The sequence below is a fragment of the Diachasma alloeum genome, unplaced genomic scaffold, assembly GCF_001412515.2.
Source record: "Diachasma alloeum isolate Michigan unplaced genomic scaffold, Dall2.0 Dall_scaffold_00366, whole genome shotgun sequence".
Lineage (NCBI taxonomy): Eukaryota > Metazoa > Arthropoda > Insecta > Hymenoptera > Braconidae > Diachasma > Diachasma alloeum.
The window spans coordinates 695,329-712,354 of NW_021680505.1; the positions used below are offsets into that span (position 1 = coordinate 695,329).

General features: G+C 35.6%; 1 protein-coding gene across 1 annotated transcript in view; it reads left to right on the forward strand.

Annotated features, from left to right (window-relative positions):
* The first annotated feature begins 8,766 nt into the window (after positions 1–8,766).
* LOC107041465 (dynein heavy chain 7, axonemal) overlaps positions 8,767–17,026 on the forward strand; it is a 43,534-nt gene continuing 35,274 nt past the window's right edge. Inside the window, exons 1-4 of the mRNA XM_029126334.1 lie at positions 8,767–8,978; positions 10,060–10,504; positions 12,340–12,488; positions 12,730–12,883. Coding sequence (XP_028982167.1) covers positions 8,767–8,978; positions 10,060–10,504; positions 12,340–12,488; positions 12,730–12,883 — 960 coding nt within the window. The remainder of the gene's footprint in view (positions 8,979–10,059; positions 10,505–12,339; positions 12,489–12,729; positions 12,884–17,026) is intronic.

The window sequence follows — 17,026 nt, forward strand, 5'->3', positions numbered from 1 at the left end:
GTAGCTCTACCCCTACGGCTCCAGTCATTGCGTGTTATCACAAGAAAAAAATTCCAAAAATTATTGTCTTCATTAACCTCTAATCCACGTTTCATTCGAAAAACATTTCCTCTACATTGTTAGAAATTTCTTGAAATTTCAGTCACAATTTCATCTGAATTTTCAATGTTGTGAGTTTGAATTCAATTTCAAATGAAATCGTTCACTATAAATTTCTCGTTCATCTTGAAAATTCAAGAAAATTGAGTTTTTCGTGTTAAAGAATTATTGATTTTTCAATGAAAGCTTGAATTTCCAAACTCATCGTGAAAATTGAACATCATAGACAATTCAATTTTCAATAGACTGAAAATTTAGAGAAGTTATTGCTTGAATTTTCAAGATTTTTTAGTGCCGTATGGACCTGAAAATCGAGAATTACGTGAGAAATTAACTGATTCGTCAATGAAGAATTCTATAGAAATTTCATGTATCTTTGTCGTTTTTAAAAATTTTAAGCTTTTTCGTTTGAAATTTCAAGAGTAATTTTCTAACAGTGTACCCTAATCACCAAAATTCCAAAATTTTCAAATTCACTCCTTACCGTTGTACCACTTCGCGACTGGATCAACCCTAGATTGGTCACCATATGAGGGACACGCCGCAGCACGTCGTTTCCGTTAATTACCATCGACTGGATAGCCGGAAAAATTCCACAAAATTTGCCTTTCTCAATTGAATTGTATAACACATTGTAGCGATTTTAGAACAACATAATTCTCAAAATTGCAAAAGAAAATGAATTATTTTCGACAGAAGGATTTTCATTTCCCATGTTAAGGGTAGATTACTATGAATTTTAAAAGTCGCGGGAGTGAGACTTCATATTTTGAAGATCGATTGTGTATGTATAAAAACGAACAATTAGTGCAAAAAAATTAATATTTAAAATGTTAAAAATAGTCTAGGGCCTTTAATTTTTTAGATGCAGAGGTTTTTTTTAGTTTTTTGAAATTAGACTCCTACACAGCTAATTTAGTTTTTTTAATATGAAAAATTGTACCATTCATGCAAAATCGCTAGACAAATGTTTCTGAAATGAACGAGAATATACTTTAAATTTTTTGAGGATCATTTTTTTGGCGATTTTACATGAATGGTGTAATTATTTTTATTTAAAAAAACAAAATTGGCTGTATAGAAGTCGAATTTCAAAAATATAACTCGTAATTGCTATTGTACACTTTTTTCAAAAATTTTGAAAAAAAAACCTTTGTGCCTCAAAAATTGGAGACTGCGGGGCAAACGAACAATAAACAATCAATTTTGTTGCAGTAATTATTCGTTGCATGATAAATCTCACTCCAATAGCTCGGGAATATTAAAATTCATAGTAGTTTCTCTTAGTGCATCTGTAAGGATATCCAAGTTCTTTGGCTACTTTTTCTCCAGTGAAATGTTTTTCTACTTTTGTAATCGAACATCAGAGCTTTCATTTGAGCCCCATTTGACCCTAAGTTTCCGGACATTTCACAATGATTTTATTATTTAAACTTGGCAGATCTGAATCTGAATCTCGATATTGAACCGTTAGAAACCATTTTAAAAATTTGAAAAAAAAATTGGAAACTTCAATTTAGAAGAAACATTGATGAAATAATTTAAAAAATACAATTTTTAAAAATTACGAGCATTTTCTGGAAATAATTGATAAATAATCAATTTTCCACCATAAAAATCATTAGCTCTTAATCGTAACAAATTTATTCAAATTTATGTTCAGAATTTTTGTAGACATCAATTTAAATCATTTACTTATAACCATCGAATGTTAAAAACAATAATAATTTTGTGCAAAATGGAATTTGAATGACCTGGAATATTCATGATTTTTTTCCAATTTTTATCAGTCAGTTTAATTGACAAATTTGATGATTGAAAATGGTTGAATCTATAGTCTGATGTGTATTAAACTGTGAAAAATACTTGGATATCCTCAGATGAAACGCCCGTCACGCAACGTTGCCGAAATCTCACTAAACGCGTCCGGGCAGTGTAGAGTAAATTCTGCCACACGGTGATAGTCATGCCGCGAGAGACTTTACGAGACAATCCTTTGGAGAGATGGTCTAGGCCTCAATGAACATGGAAATCGACTCCTCGCGTGATGACTTCAAGTCAATTTAACTCGTCTCGGTCTCAAGTTTTTTTGTGTTTTTTAATGTGTAATCTCGGTTTGTCTTTTCTTGCTTGTCTACATACAAAAAACGCGAAAAACTGAAAACCAAGGTGAGATAAATTGAATCAGAATCATCACGAGAGGAGTCGATACTGCGTATTTCGAGACTGAGACGAGACAAAAAATTTCTATGTGCCCTGAGACCGAGACAATTTCTCCAAAGTATTGTCTCGTGATGTTTCATGAAGTCTCCCGCGGGATCACTAATTCGGCAACGTTAAAGCCTAAATAACACGACGGCACATTCCCGCGGAGGTGACTAAAGTCCATGGATCGCGTTGGGTGACCAGACTAGGGTTAAGGTATCTCTTCTAACCGCTTCGCTACTGAACTCACGATAAATAAAGACTTCCGCGATTTTGAAATTTCCGTGAGGTCTTCCCTTAAAAATAGGGGTGCGCACGAGACTCGAACGAGACTTCACTCTCGAGGGATGGTCTTACTACAAAACGAATATGGAAATTTTCGGTACTGCCTCAGTCTCGAAATGCATAGTATTGCCTCTCCCCTTCACGACTCCAGGAAAATTTATCTCGTCTCATTCTCTCCTTTTTCCTATCTTCAATGTCTACGAGACCGAAACTGAAAGCGAGACCAAACATAAACAACCGGAAAAAGTGAAGACTGTGACGAGACAAATCATCTCCAAGTCATGACCACAGGAGACGATAGTATGCCTTTTGAGACTGAGACAGTCTCAAAAATTTCCCTGTTTTTTTAGAGCGAGACAATCTCTTCAAAGTGAAGTCTCGTCCGGGTCTCGTGCGCACGCAACTTAAAAATGAAATTAAAAAATCGTTGAAAAATTGTTGCGAATGCGAATTGTTGTGAAAATTAAAGACCATGGAATAATGAAAAACAATGCTCCACTCTACATGTAAGAGAATGCGAGAACAGGTGAAGCACCGAGTTAGGAACGGTGACCGAGAAAATCGATAATTCGGTATTTCAAGCTATTCACCGGTGGTCACTGAAGCTGACGCCTCGGCTATTGTCCTACATATTCTCACAATGGTATAAATATTTACCTCCATTGGTATTTACTTCCAAAAACACCTAATTAAAAAAATTATTGAATAATAATCCGATGAATGAGAGTTGAAATTAAACGAGCAAATGAAGAAAACTGAACAATCGGGAAAATAAATAACTGTTATTTTTTTCCTTTTTTCTCGACATTCTGTAAGTGTAACTGAGATGATGGTATGTGTGTAAATATGTATTTACCCGATTGCTGTAATATTTGTCATATAGTTTATACATAAAGCGTTATATACCTAGATCATGTGGAGAGAGAATAAATCGATAAATTGATCACGAAAAAATTGGAGAATTTTTAATTATATGTGTCGATTTAAATCGAGGGATCAAGGATTGTTATATCATTACTGTAAACGTGACAATCAATTCTATTGGAGAGAATTATCAAATCCCTTCACAATTATTGACACTGGATTTCATTGGAATGGGGGGGNATGGGGGGGGGGGGGAGAATTTAAGCAATTGGAGAGAAGAGTTTGATGGAAGTTGTGTGAACATTTTCGTGTATAAATCGATGTACAATATACAAATTTATTAATATAAACATTTGAATGTAATTGATGAATTCTCATTTATTATCCTGAACCCACAATTATTTTTGTTATTGAGTCAAATAATTAACTTTTATTATTTGTGTTATTGAATTTGATTTTTAATTTTTATTTTTTTTATTCCTCAATCATAATGCCATTTTTCCGCTCTAATTAATCGGAAACTCTCCATTTTTTAAGGTGTTTCAGTAATTAAGGTGTTTCACCGGTATTTTTTCGAGCGGTCAAACGCAAGGGGAATTTCATTGTTCTCGAGCCCTAATTCAATCCCTGAACACGAAAATTTTCATTTTTCAATTAACTATTTCAGAGTGCATTTCAACATTTCTTGAATATTAATTTTTTTGTAGGATTGATTGATTTTTTCCCATCACTTGCGAGTGTCAAATTGTTTTTATTGGATGATTTTCTAATTATTGAAGCGATATTAAAATGCATGAGAGACATGGCAATGTCGCAAGGATCATTCTTATGGATCTCAGTTCTATGATCTAACTTATACCCCTCCCATTCGCATTGCGCGCCAACTATGGTGGAGGCGTAGTTCCCACCCGTGAGCCTCAATGAATAGAATTCCCCCCGAAATAATCTCTGTCGAAACTCGAAATAATTTCCCGTATCACTTTTACAAATAACTTTCTTACGAAATCTAGAAACATGGAACTTATACGTACTTTCAAGCAAGATTTGATTTATCACTCACTAGTTTTTTTTCAATAGTTAATTTTTTTTTTTGGAGAAATATGAAAGTTTTCCTGATTGGAATTGGTGCAACCTCGGGATTTATAGCTGTAGAGGTTAAAAAACATCCAAATTTAATTATTTTTCTTTATTGCGGGCGAGGTCTAGCAAAAATACGAAAAAATTACTAATGATGCGGCATACTCAGATATTTTTCCCATGAATTTTTCAATTTCTTTTTATTATTTTGACTTTTCCTATGAAATACCTTGAGGTATTTCGTCTGTATTTTTCTGGGGGACGGAAGGATTCAATAGCACTGATTCAATCAATCAGGCGAACACGAAAATTTTCATTTTTCAAGTAACTATTTCCGTGTGTATTTCAACATTTCTTGAATATTAATTTTTTTGTAGGATTGGTTCATTTTTTCCCCATTACTTACGAGTGTCAAATTATTTTTATTTGAGGTTTTTCTAATTATTGAAACTATTGAAATGCTTCAGACACATGGCAATGTCGCACAGATCATCCCTATGGTCATTTCGTATGGTTATATTGGCATTTCAATTGCGCGCCACTCACGTTGAAGGCCTAGTTGCCACACACTATTTTTTTTTCAATAATCCATTTTTTTTTGTAGATATGAAAATTTTTCTGATGGATTAGGAAAGTAAGCTCGGTCCTATAGCCGGAGAAATTACAAAAACATCCAAATTGAATTATTTTTTCTCTTGAGGCCGAGATCCAGGCGAAATAGGAAAAGAATTACCAATAATACAGCACTCAGATATTTCTCTCCTGAATTTTTTAATTGTTTGTTATTACTTTGTAATGAATTGAATTTATTCGACTATCCCGCACGAATCGATCCCGAAAATATTGGAATAATTTAATAAATTGACGAAATGTGTCGCTTGTGATCCGACGAGTTACTTCTCATCTCATGCGAGACACCTCGGTCTCTTGCCTCTCGAGTCGAAGATTTGGTTCTGATTGGATATACACATGTCTTTCAAGATCCCTCCAGACCTAGATTGACCTGGTAAGTCCTAATCAGTTCTGCGACGTACTTTGCCGGAGACCTTTCGAATCCTCAGTGCTTTTCGGCCCTGCGAAGTTCCCCTCTATGCTACCGAGACCTCAGGATTTCACGAGGGGGGGGGGAGGGGAAGGCATGTATGCGGAGGGTTGAAATTTGTAGCCAACGAGGAGAGAGGGTTGCAGAATATATTTAAGCCACCCTCATCTCTCCGTTTGCAGGCGGTGTTTAAATAAAAAATAGTGGACGTTGATTCTGTATTTATTGACCCCCTGATACCAATGAAACCCTCGGAGGTGATAGAAAAGACGAGAAAAAAATTTTCATTTTCACATGGGTCAAGGGTCAGGGTGAAAGTCGATTTTCGCCAAAATTGAATTTTTTCGCCCAGTGAAGATTGATGCTGTATTTTCTAACAATTCTGATGCCAATGAAACCCCCGGAGGCGCGACAAATGTCGAAATGAAAGATTTTTTTTCATCCGGAGCCAAAGGGTCAGATTTTCAGTTTTTCCAGGGGGAAAGTCGACTTTCGTCAAAATCGAATTGTTTAGCCGGGTGAACGTTGATTCCAATGATTTAAGCCACGGGCTATTCAGAACTCTCAAAAGTATGTGGAAAAAGTGAAAACTGAAAATTTTTTCTTTCACCCGGCACCAAAGGGTCAGATTTTCGGTTTTTCCAAAGGGAAAGTCGACTTTTGACAAACTCGAATTTTTTAGCCGGGTGAACGTTGATTCCAATGATTTAAGCGACGGGCTATTCAGAACTCTCAAAAGTATGTGGAAAAAGTAAAAACTGAAAAAAAAATTTTTTCACCCGGAGCCAAAGGGGCAAATTTTCGGTTTCGGAAGCACTTGGGAAGACGCTTCCCAAGACCTATCTAGTTCTGAACGGAGAGACCTAAGTAGAACTTGTCAGGTCCAATTATTCTACTCGGGTTTTTAACGTCTGACATGACCGGTCAGTCAATTATTTCTCTTATCATTTTGTCATGTGAAGCTTTGAGTAATTATATTAATTATCAATTTGAATAATGTTTTGTTCTGTATAAGATTGCTATAAAGATTCAATTATATATTGTAACTTAAAAATAATATTTATATATTAAAAGCGCGCAATTTCGTGTAAAGGAAAATCGACACAAAAAATTATCCCCATTGATAATGAAAAATAAATTAAATTGCAAGGTAACGCATTTATAATCATCACATTTTTCATTTTCTTTATTTGAATAATAATCTCATCTAAACACGTAAACTATTACAACTTTGACTTCTCGCACAACACGCTTAAGGATATGCAAGTATCTTTTACAATTTGGTACAGACCACACTATAGATTCAACCATTTTCAATCATCAAATTTGTCAATTAAATTGCGTGAGAAACATTTGAAAAAAGTCATGAATTCAATATCGAGATTCAAATTCAGATCTGCAAAGTTTAAATAATAAAATCATTGTAAAATGGTCGGAAACTTAGGGTTAAATGTGGCTCAAATGAAATCTCTGATGTTCAACTATAAAAGTAGAAAAGCATTTGACTGGAGAAAAAATAGCCAAAGTACTTGGACATTTTTGGATACTAAACTACATATCAACGCTGTTGACAAAGTTAATATTGAACGAGTCCTGCCTAAATTCACCAGCTAATTAATACCGTGAATAATTGAATGCTCATCGATCGATGCCAACACCCAAACAGCGGTTAATACGAGAGTAACCAAAGCATATTCAATTCAAACACATTCGTACCCCTGGCAACCGGTGCACAATGCCACTATGGAAACCAACTCGGTAAGATCAAACTCCAAGACCCTTCGCCGAGTAATTTTCATTCAACTCCTCGTCAGACGTCGGCACAATCATAAATTTTAAATAAAGTTAAATGTTGAATTACCCAATTGTTTAATGTTACTCAACAATTTTTTAATTATTAAATTAATCATCAATTAAATATTCAAATTGCGAGTTATTTTATCAATCAATAATTGAGTTCGGAAGATCGACGAAATTTATAATTAGTTACTCAATAGTCAATTGACAATTCAACATTGTCAATTATTTTGTTACTTTTCAAATCTCAATCAAGATAAGTAAACCTTAATTATTTTAAGGTGCAACCTTCCTGAATATTAATAATTTAATGATTGATGCCGATCCCTGTTTCTCATTCGCTTCAAGCGCCATACGTAAGCCTCAGTGAATAGAATTTGCCCCGACACTCATAATATCCGGCATCATTTTTTCAAATAACTTTCTTACGAAATCTAGAAAAATTCTGGAACTTATGATTATTCACCCGCTAGTTTTTTTTTCTTCAATAATTCATAATTTTTTTGATAGATATGAAAATTTTTCTGATGAATTAGGAAATGAACCTCGACCCTATAGCCGGAGGAGTTAAGAAAAATAGGTAAAAAATTCCCAATGAGGCACCATACTCAGATATTTTTCCCCTGGATTTTTCAAGTTTTCTTCATTATTTTGACTTTTCACGCCGATACATATTAAGCGTAGTCTTTACAATTTAGTACAGACCACACTATATAGATTCAACAATTTCCAATCATCAAATTTGTCAATTAAATTGCATGAGAAAAATTTGAAAAAAGTCATGAATCAATATCGTCATTCAAATGTAGACCTGCAAAGTTTAAATAATAAAATCATTTTAAAATGTCCGGAACCTTCGGGTCTAATGTGGCTTAAATGAAATCTCTGATGTTCGACTATAAAAGTAGAAAAGCATTTGACTGGAGAAAAGATAGCCAAAGTCCTTGGATATTTTTGGATACTAAACTATATATCAAAGCTGTTGACAAACGAAAGTTAATATTGAACGAGTTCTGCTTAAATTCACCAGTTAATTAATACCGTGAATAATTGAATGCCCATCGATCGATATCTATACTCAAGCAGCGGTTAATACTAGAGTTACCAAAGCCCATTCAATTCAAACACATTCACACCCCTGGCAACCGGTGCACAATGCCACTATGGAAACCAACTCGGTAAGATCAAACTCCAAGACCCTTTCGCCGAGTAATTTTCACTCAACTCCTCGTTCACTCCGAGTTGACACACGCAGTTGTCAACTCTGAAGTTGCCTCTCTGATTAATTATCTCAGGAAACTCAAATTTAATTTTCATTGGCAAGATTAAAGCAGATGACTTGGAGCGTTTCAGTGCCTCTCGGAAGGTGGATCCCCTGGGCGGGTAAATATTGAGTTATGAGTGGGGGCTTCAGGGGTAAGAAGCTGACGGTTAGGTACGATGACAGCTTGAATCATGGCAAACGGGGGATGGAGAAGGGGGATAAGAGCAGGGAGATTGTGCAAAGTAAAAGGAGCAAAATTACTCGCCGGGGAGGTGGACTTTATGGAGATGGAGAGAGTGTTCTGGCTCCCCCGGCATCAATATTGGATGATCCTAGAAAGGAAAGGTAATTTTAGCGGTGTTTATGGCTCTTGAATTTTTAGTTTTGAGACTTTTAAAGGGGTTTTCTCCTATTTTTTAATTTATTTAGCAAGTGAAAATTTTTCATTTCTTTTAGATTTTAAATTTTTTTGCAAAATCTCAATTTTTTTAAACTGAAAAAAAAAATCAAAATATCTTTTGTTTTTTTCAATTTTAAAATTCCTGAAATTATGGATTTTTTTTTAAACACACATTTTTCTGTTTTTTTTCAAATATGGGATTTTTTTGGTGTTTTCATTTGTATGGATTCTAGCATTTTTCATTTTTTTTAAATCTGTAATTTCTAAAAAATTTATAAAATTTTCATATTTTTTCATTATTTTTACCTTCGTAAAAAAATTCCACTAATTAAACTAATCAGAACTAATCTGAGACGTATTTCTGGCTTTTGAGCTTTAACCTTTGAGATTTTTAAAGGGGTTTTCTCCTATTTTTCATTCAATTTGGCAATTGTAAATTTTCATTGTTGCAAAATCTCCATTTCCTTAAAACTGAGAGAAAAATCAAGATATTTTCATGGATGTATTACACCCTTTTCGCCAAAATTCATGTTTTTTTAATTTTTCCGGTAAATTATTGATCGGATTGACGTGAACAAATACCCCGCTTTTGCGTTTTATCATTACTTAAGAAATTTCATGATGGTGCAATCATTTTCCTGCCTTTTCTCTAAAACTTCGGAAATTCAGAAAACTTTGGAAAAAATGCAGGAAAATTATTGCACTATCATGAAACTTCGTGAGTCAGTCAATAATGATAGAACGCAAAAACGGTATATTATTTCGCGTCAATTTGATCCATAATTTGCCAGAAAAATGAAAAAAAAAAACGTGAATTTTGGCCGAAAGGATGTAGTACATCCTTAATTTTCTTTCAATTAAAAAAATTTTTTTTTTGTTGAAAATCCAGAGTTTCTCAAGAATTTATAGAATTTGAATTTGAATTTTAATTCAGTCCAATATTCATTATTTTGACCTTCGCAAAAAAATTGAAAAAATCAAATATTCCAAATCTTTTCTATAAAAAAATTGTTGATAAATATACAGAAAGCGAAAGCCTTCGCCCACGAAATTACGTCGGGAGAAGGAGGAGGCGTTCAAATTAAACTGTTACACAACCCTTCGGAAAAGCCGAGAGCAATTCCGCCGGAATCTGGTGAGAATGATCCTCGAACAAGAATTGGAGGAAGATCCCGGCTCGGATATCGATGAGTACAGAATAACTCACGCCGAGGACACAGAGGACCTCCTGAAATACTATTATTACATTATGCTGGGGATTGATGACGTCCATGTAGCACCTATAGATTCGGATTTGCTCGAGAAGATTCTTAATCTCGTGCCTGTGAGGTGGAAGTCTCGCTTCAAAAATACCCTGTCTGGGGTTATTGATGATGCGAGGGAGGATTATGCTATGAGCTTGAAGAAATCTATTGTGGATTTTGTGCTGCAGGATCCGTTGGAAGATGGGATGAAGTATCAAGATAAACAGGTATTACAGTCCGAATAATTATTAATAATTGACCGATGTCATCAGATGACAAGATCATTTGGGATAATGTAAAAAAATTATTTTTGAAGATGTATAAATTCTCTAGTGTGTCTCAGAGTCTTCCCTCCGTTTCGAGATATTCTCCAAAAACTAAAATCTAAAATTGTAAAATCAGTAGCGAAGTGGTCAAAGGGTTTAAGTCAATTTAGTCTTTAGTTGAATTTTCCAGAAATATTTCCGAATTTAAGGGAGATAGTGAAATTTTCATACTAACCTTTTTTATAGAGCGAATTGAACGCTACTAAAAAGGTTATGAGAAAAATTTTGCTATGTCCCTTAGATTTCTAGATATTCATTGAAAACTGGCCAATAGCCAAAATCGACTTAAACTGTTTGACCACATCGCTACTAAAATTACCTCATCTAGTCCATCATTTTACCCCCTGCAAGCAGTCATCCAAAACCAAAAAAAAACTTAATTGAGTATAAAATGTGCTTGAATCTAGTATATTTGATTTTTGATTCGAGTATAAAATATACTGGATTCATGTATATTATTCTTAATTCGAGTGTAAAATAGCCTTGATTTGAGTATATTTTATACTCAATTGGGAGATGGGTATTTCAATTCGAAGATGATTATTTTGTATTACGCCGGGTTGTGGCAAACCCTTTCAAGTGTAATATAAAGATCAGGCACAAAGTGTCAAAATATAAGGGTCAAAAAGTGGAGGTTAAAAAATGAGGGTCAAAACATTAGGGTGACAATATTAAAGTAAAAAAAGTGGGTGTCAAACAATGAGGGTCTAAATATAAGTCATATATTATGATCACCGCTTTTAGCCCTTATATGACTCTTATTGCTTGGCTGTGACATCCACTTTTTTTACTTCTATATTCTGACCATCATTCCTTCACCTTTACATTCAGGCCCTCAGTTTTTTATTCTAATAATATTCCGACACTCATTTTTTAACCTATCCTTTTTTACCTTTATATTCTCACACTTAGTGCCTGACCCATATATTAGACTTGAAAGCTTGGATCAACCCGGTCTAATACGAAATAATCATCTTCGAATTGAAACATCCATTCCCCATTCGAGTATAAAATATACTTGAATCAAATATATTTTATTCTTGAATCAGGTTTGTGCATATACCTGATCCTGGTATAAAATATACTCAACTCAAGTATATTTTTTTTCTCCGTGAATGATACATATACCCATTAAAAAACGATAAATCATATTGATGTGTAAACATCTTGCCTCTCGTTGTCGAAATTTTGTGGTAGAGTAATCCCTGAAAAATCTCATGTCACAAAAAACCCAACGGAAGTTGCGCAGTCGACCACTGCGCTTGGAGGGAATACGATGCCCACAGTCATGTGTCATGTGCTACGGATATACTATCGAGTAAAGGTGCTCTCGCTGTCGCTACAATGCCCCACTGTCAATTTAAATATCTCGAAAACTATTGAGAAGTTATCGACACAGCCAGTGTGACGAATGTAGGGAATTTCACAACAAATAAAATGGTTTTCAATTCACATCTCTGCGAATCGTGGCTCTCAGAATGTGGACATTTGTGGATAGGAGCACCCCACGGTCCGTGCGCTCCCTGATGATACCTCAAATGATAATACCCCGAGAATCGTGAGTCGTAAAGACATGAGTAAAAAGCCACTTTATTCATCATAAAAATTCAACGATGATTTTTAGTAATCCTCACGAATATATTATCGATCGCATTTTTTCTGCATAAAATTACTATAATTAAAATTCATAAAAAATACACCGTCACTCTAATCGAAAAAAAAACGATTTTCTCCAGGAAATGACAAAAGAAAGGTACGAAATCAAGAATTTCCCCCCAGCATTCTCAGTCAGATACAAGAGATCCAGACTAAAATTGCAGAAAATTTTATACCTCTATCATCCTTGCATGAGAAAGGCTCTAGACCTGTGGTATCAGGACTTTAGGTGAGTAGCCCGCCATGAAAAATTATACCGCAATTTTTCCTCTCAACGACCCACCTACACTGAGACAAAAAAATATTTGTGTTCATTAAAATCAATTTCTGCCGAATGTTTGACACGAAAATTTGAATGGGGATTCCATAGGGAAATTCTGGGCATTTGGTTATTTCAAGAATACTTGATTGACGCGAATAATTTTTTCCTCAATGATTGATTAGTTGCGTGAATGGATTTACTGTTTAAGAACCCTGAGATTGATCGACAAAACCGAACTGCTAGCCTCTGACAAGCCCTACGACCTCTCGGCCTTCGAGTCTACATTCAATTCGATGGTGAAAAGGACTATAAGTACATTGTGTAAAGTCTGGCTGCCGAAACTAACGAACATCGTTACAGTGGTAGGTAAGAATCCGTTTTTCCTCTGAATGTAGAATTGGATATTTGAAATTTATCATTGAGAGGAAGATCAATTAAAGTAGTATGAACAGAACTGATATTTTGAAGATTCCTAGCATCATGTTGATGTGCTTCCATTGGTAGTGAGAGGGACATAGATTCGAATGTACACTGTTAAAAAAATTTGGCTGAATATTCCGGAAAAGGATGTTGAATTCGATTTAAGGGTAAAAATTCAATGGAATTTCAAGTTTCTCTAAAAATTCAACTCAAGTCCCAATTTTTTCTGGCAGGAAGATGAAAATTCAACAATTTAAACGAATTTTCAAGTGGAAATGGATATTCACCGCCCAATTCCCTTGGATTTTCAGGGAATTCTTTTAAAATGGATTTGGAATTCCCTTGGAATTTCAGGAATTTTTAAAGAAATTCTCTGGAAAGTCAAAGGAATCTGGAATGCATGGAGAAATTTCTCTGAATTTTCCTGATTTTTCATTATTTTTTCCAGAATAATTAAACTGGAATTCATAGTTCCCACGGATTTTTCCATTAAATTATGAATTTTCACTGTAATTTTACTTGTTGGATATTTTCACGACCATTACAGGAAATTTCAGTGGAAAATTTTTAATCCCTCCAGTACGGCGTACTACCGACTGACGTTTGTATAACCTGACGTCAGATAACCCCTTTCCGTGTTTAAAATTGGGACTGGTTCTTCTTCTTCTGTTCAATATGGTTATATTCTCTATGGTAGAGGCAAGTACCATTTCTCCTCCAGATTTATTTAATGTTTATATCCAATAGAGGGCGTAACAATATATCTTAGTTTCAAATATTCTAAAGTCGTGTTATTCTGATTCCCTTTTCTTTTTCTGGCTCGTCATGAATTCTCTCAGAATGATGTAAACATTGTGGTGCGTCTTGACCTTCGATGTTCTTTGTTTTGAATACCAATTTTATTCCTGAGGAATTTCATTATATGACCTCATCATGTGTAACTCAATCCAGAAGATTGCCGCTATAACACAATTTCTCGATACAGTTCAATGTCAGCACATCAGAAATTCACTTCACAATCACTTTTGTTTCAAAAAATTAATTACCTTCAAAATTAAGTCCTCTGTTAACTTATCTCAAAATTAATATTCAATTCGGACCGCTAATCAACTTTGATCGGATGTTCGAATAATTAATCTGGTTGGGAGTTCGCTGGTGGTCTCTAGGACCACTATTAATTATTGGAGCGTCAAAATTAATGATGGAGAAAGAATGAGAAAAAGAAAAGAAAGAAAATTAAAGAATAGATGTTAGAAATAATATTTTTCCGGCCTGTTGCGATGGGGGTTTTTACTCGCCTACGGCTCGGAGGCCAACGCCACACGAGTAAAAAAACCCGATCGCAACAGCCCAGGAACAATATTTTTCTGTAGTGATTTCCAAGTTTTCGAGTTTGGGAAGTATGTAATACCAATTCCCAGACGAGAAATCGTGAAAAGCAGTGCAGAAAAGCATATTTCAGATGTTGGGATAGATATCCTTTGGAACGGAACAGACGAGCGACTGTCCCTCTTGACGACTCCCAGCGAACTCAATTGAGACTGGTTCGCGGTATGGGCCAGTCAGGAATAATCGGGTAAGGTCGGGTTTAGAGTTGGAGAGGCCATTGGGGTCGACCGGCCCTCGGGGAGTACGGATTCATCAGGGATAGGGTTCACATCGGTTTTCGGAGAACACGTATCGGTATCAATTCATCACGTATAGGGTGTACATCTCGGTATTCACGGTCATCGCTATAAAATTATATCATTCATCAATCGTCATTATCTCGGTTATTTTATCTTCCATTTCTCGGGTCAAATAATGAGTTATCTCTTAACTGGAAAATAATCAGTGTCATTTGTGGACAATTATCGAGTAACATTTATGATGTAAATAGTGTAAATGTCTTTAATTGGTGACACTAGATAGATTGAATACTTAAATCTCTGGTTTATTTCACATCCCGGCTCAATCACCCGAGTCGAGGATTTGGTTCTGATTGGACGTACACAGGTCTTTCAAGATCTCTCCAAACCTAGATGGACCTGGTAAGTCCTAATCAGTTCTGCGACGTACTTTTCCAGAGACCTTTCGAATCCTCAGTTCTTTTCGGTCCTGAGAAGTCCTCCTCGATGCTACCGAGAACACGTGATTTTACGAGCGGGTGAAGGGGAAGGCATGTATGCGGAGGGTTGAAATTTGTAGTCAACGAGGAGACAGGGTTGCAGAATATATTTTAGCCACCCTCATCTCCCCGTTTGCAGGCGGTGTTTAAATAAAAATTGTGAACGTTGATTCTGTATTTATTGAACCCCTGATGCCAATGAAACCCTCGGAGGTGACAGAAAAGGGGAAAAAATTTTTTTCATTTTCACGTGGGTCAAGGGTGAACGTCGATTTTCGCCAAAATTGAATTTTTTCGCCAAGTGAAAGTTGATTCTGTATTTTCTAAAAATTCTGATGCCAATGAAACCCCCGAAGGCGCGACAAAAGTCGAAATAAAATTTTTTTTTTACCCCGAGCCAAAGAGTTAGATTTTCTGTTTTTCTAGTGTGACGAACCTTTTGGCTCAAGAAATTGTTTAAATTTTTCCTTTGTGCTCCGGTGCTTCAGTTGCCAGGGTTTATATGAAGGAAGTTAATTCAAAACGCCGTTCGTCCAGTAAATTATCTCCAAATTTCAAATTTGTCCCAGTTGTCCCGTTTTACCAGCTTTTACAATTTATTACCAGATTTTTCCAGACTTACCAAATTTCTACCTAGATTTCCCAGATACCAGATTTCCACGAATTTACCAGATTTACTTTACGAATTTAATTGTTAGTTATTCTGCCAATTCAGTATAAAGTATCAGTCCCCCAGATACCAGATTTATCCCAGAGAGTTTAATTACCAGATTTTGGACTGAACGTTACACATTTACTTGACCCAAATAAACCAAACAATTCCCAGATAATTACATGAGATACTTTTGCTCAATTTCTCTCATGAATTATTTTACCAGACACATGATTCTAAATTCTATTAATCATGGAAACGAATCCCTCAGTTTTGGCCGATTCATGTAGCCTTGAGCGCATCATAGGAATTATAGTTTCCATTACCAGCTTTATTAACAAAATAATAATTCATACTTCAAATTAACAATTACACAGACATCAAGCAATACCCACAGAATCTTCTCGTTGATACTCAGTTTCAGATTAGTATAAGCCATATCAAATATCAATTTCCAAGTAATTAACCAGTAACTCTAATTATACATTCCCGATTCAGATTTCGGATTTAAAATCCGCCTATATAGTACAGCCCACAAAATAACCCTCTGCATACCAGCCGTCGGTAATCCAGAACAATGTAAGACCCAATTTCAAGATGGCTGAGTCGGAGAATGAACGTCATTTCCTCCTCGAGATATTTCGCGAAAGAAAGAATTTCCCACCCAAGAGAATAATTTCTCCCTCCGCGAACGTTCCACCCCGCGTGGCTCTACCACGACAGTTTTATCCGTCGCTGTCAAGGGCTCGACCACAGCTCGCTTTTAGTCAAAGACTAATTAAGCTGGCTGCTGACAAAAATTAACTAAATGGCTCGACCACAGCACACAAGTAGCAAAATGCTAATTTAGTAGCTGCTGACAATTTGACTCTACCACAGCTCGCGATAGTCAGAGACTAGTGTCGCTGGCTGCTGTCAATGGCTCGACCACAGCTCGCTAGTAACTAAAAGTTAATATAGCTGGCTGCTGACAATTGGTTACTTTTCTCTCCTCCGGCGAGGATCGTAGGTGAACCCGGGTGAGGCTTTCCTGATCGCCCCACCACACCTGCGTACCGAACTGAGCTGCTGCCCGAAACTTAATACCTTCAAAGGGCTATTTGACTCGTAGAAATAATGCGCCACCTAGGTCGGTCGCGGAACTACCATATTTCAAAATATTCCCCGGGAGTCGATAGCCCACTCAACCACCTTTACATTCACATTTCTAAATTCCATATAATTCTCATTAAATTCACAAAATAAAAATACCCTCAATAATTCACAAAACTTCCAAAATACAAAATCATAAAATCATGAATCTCTCAATTGTGAGAATCCTCACAG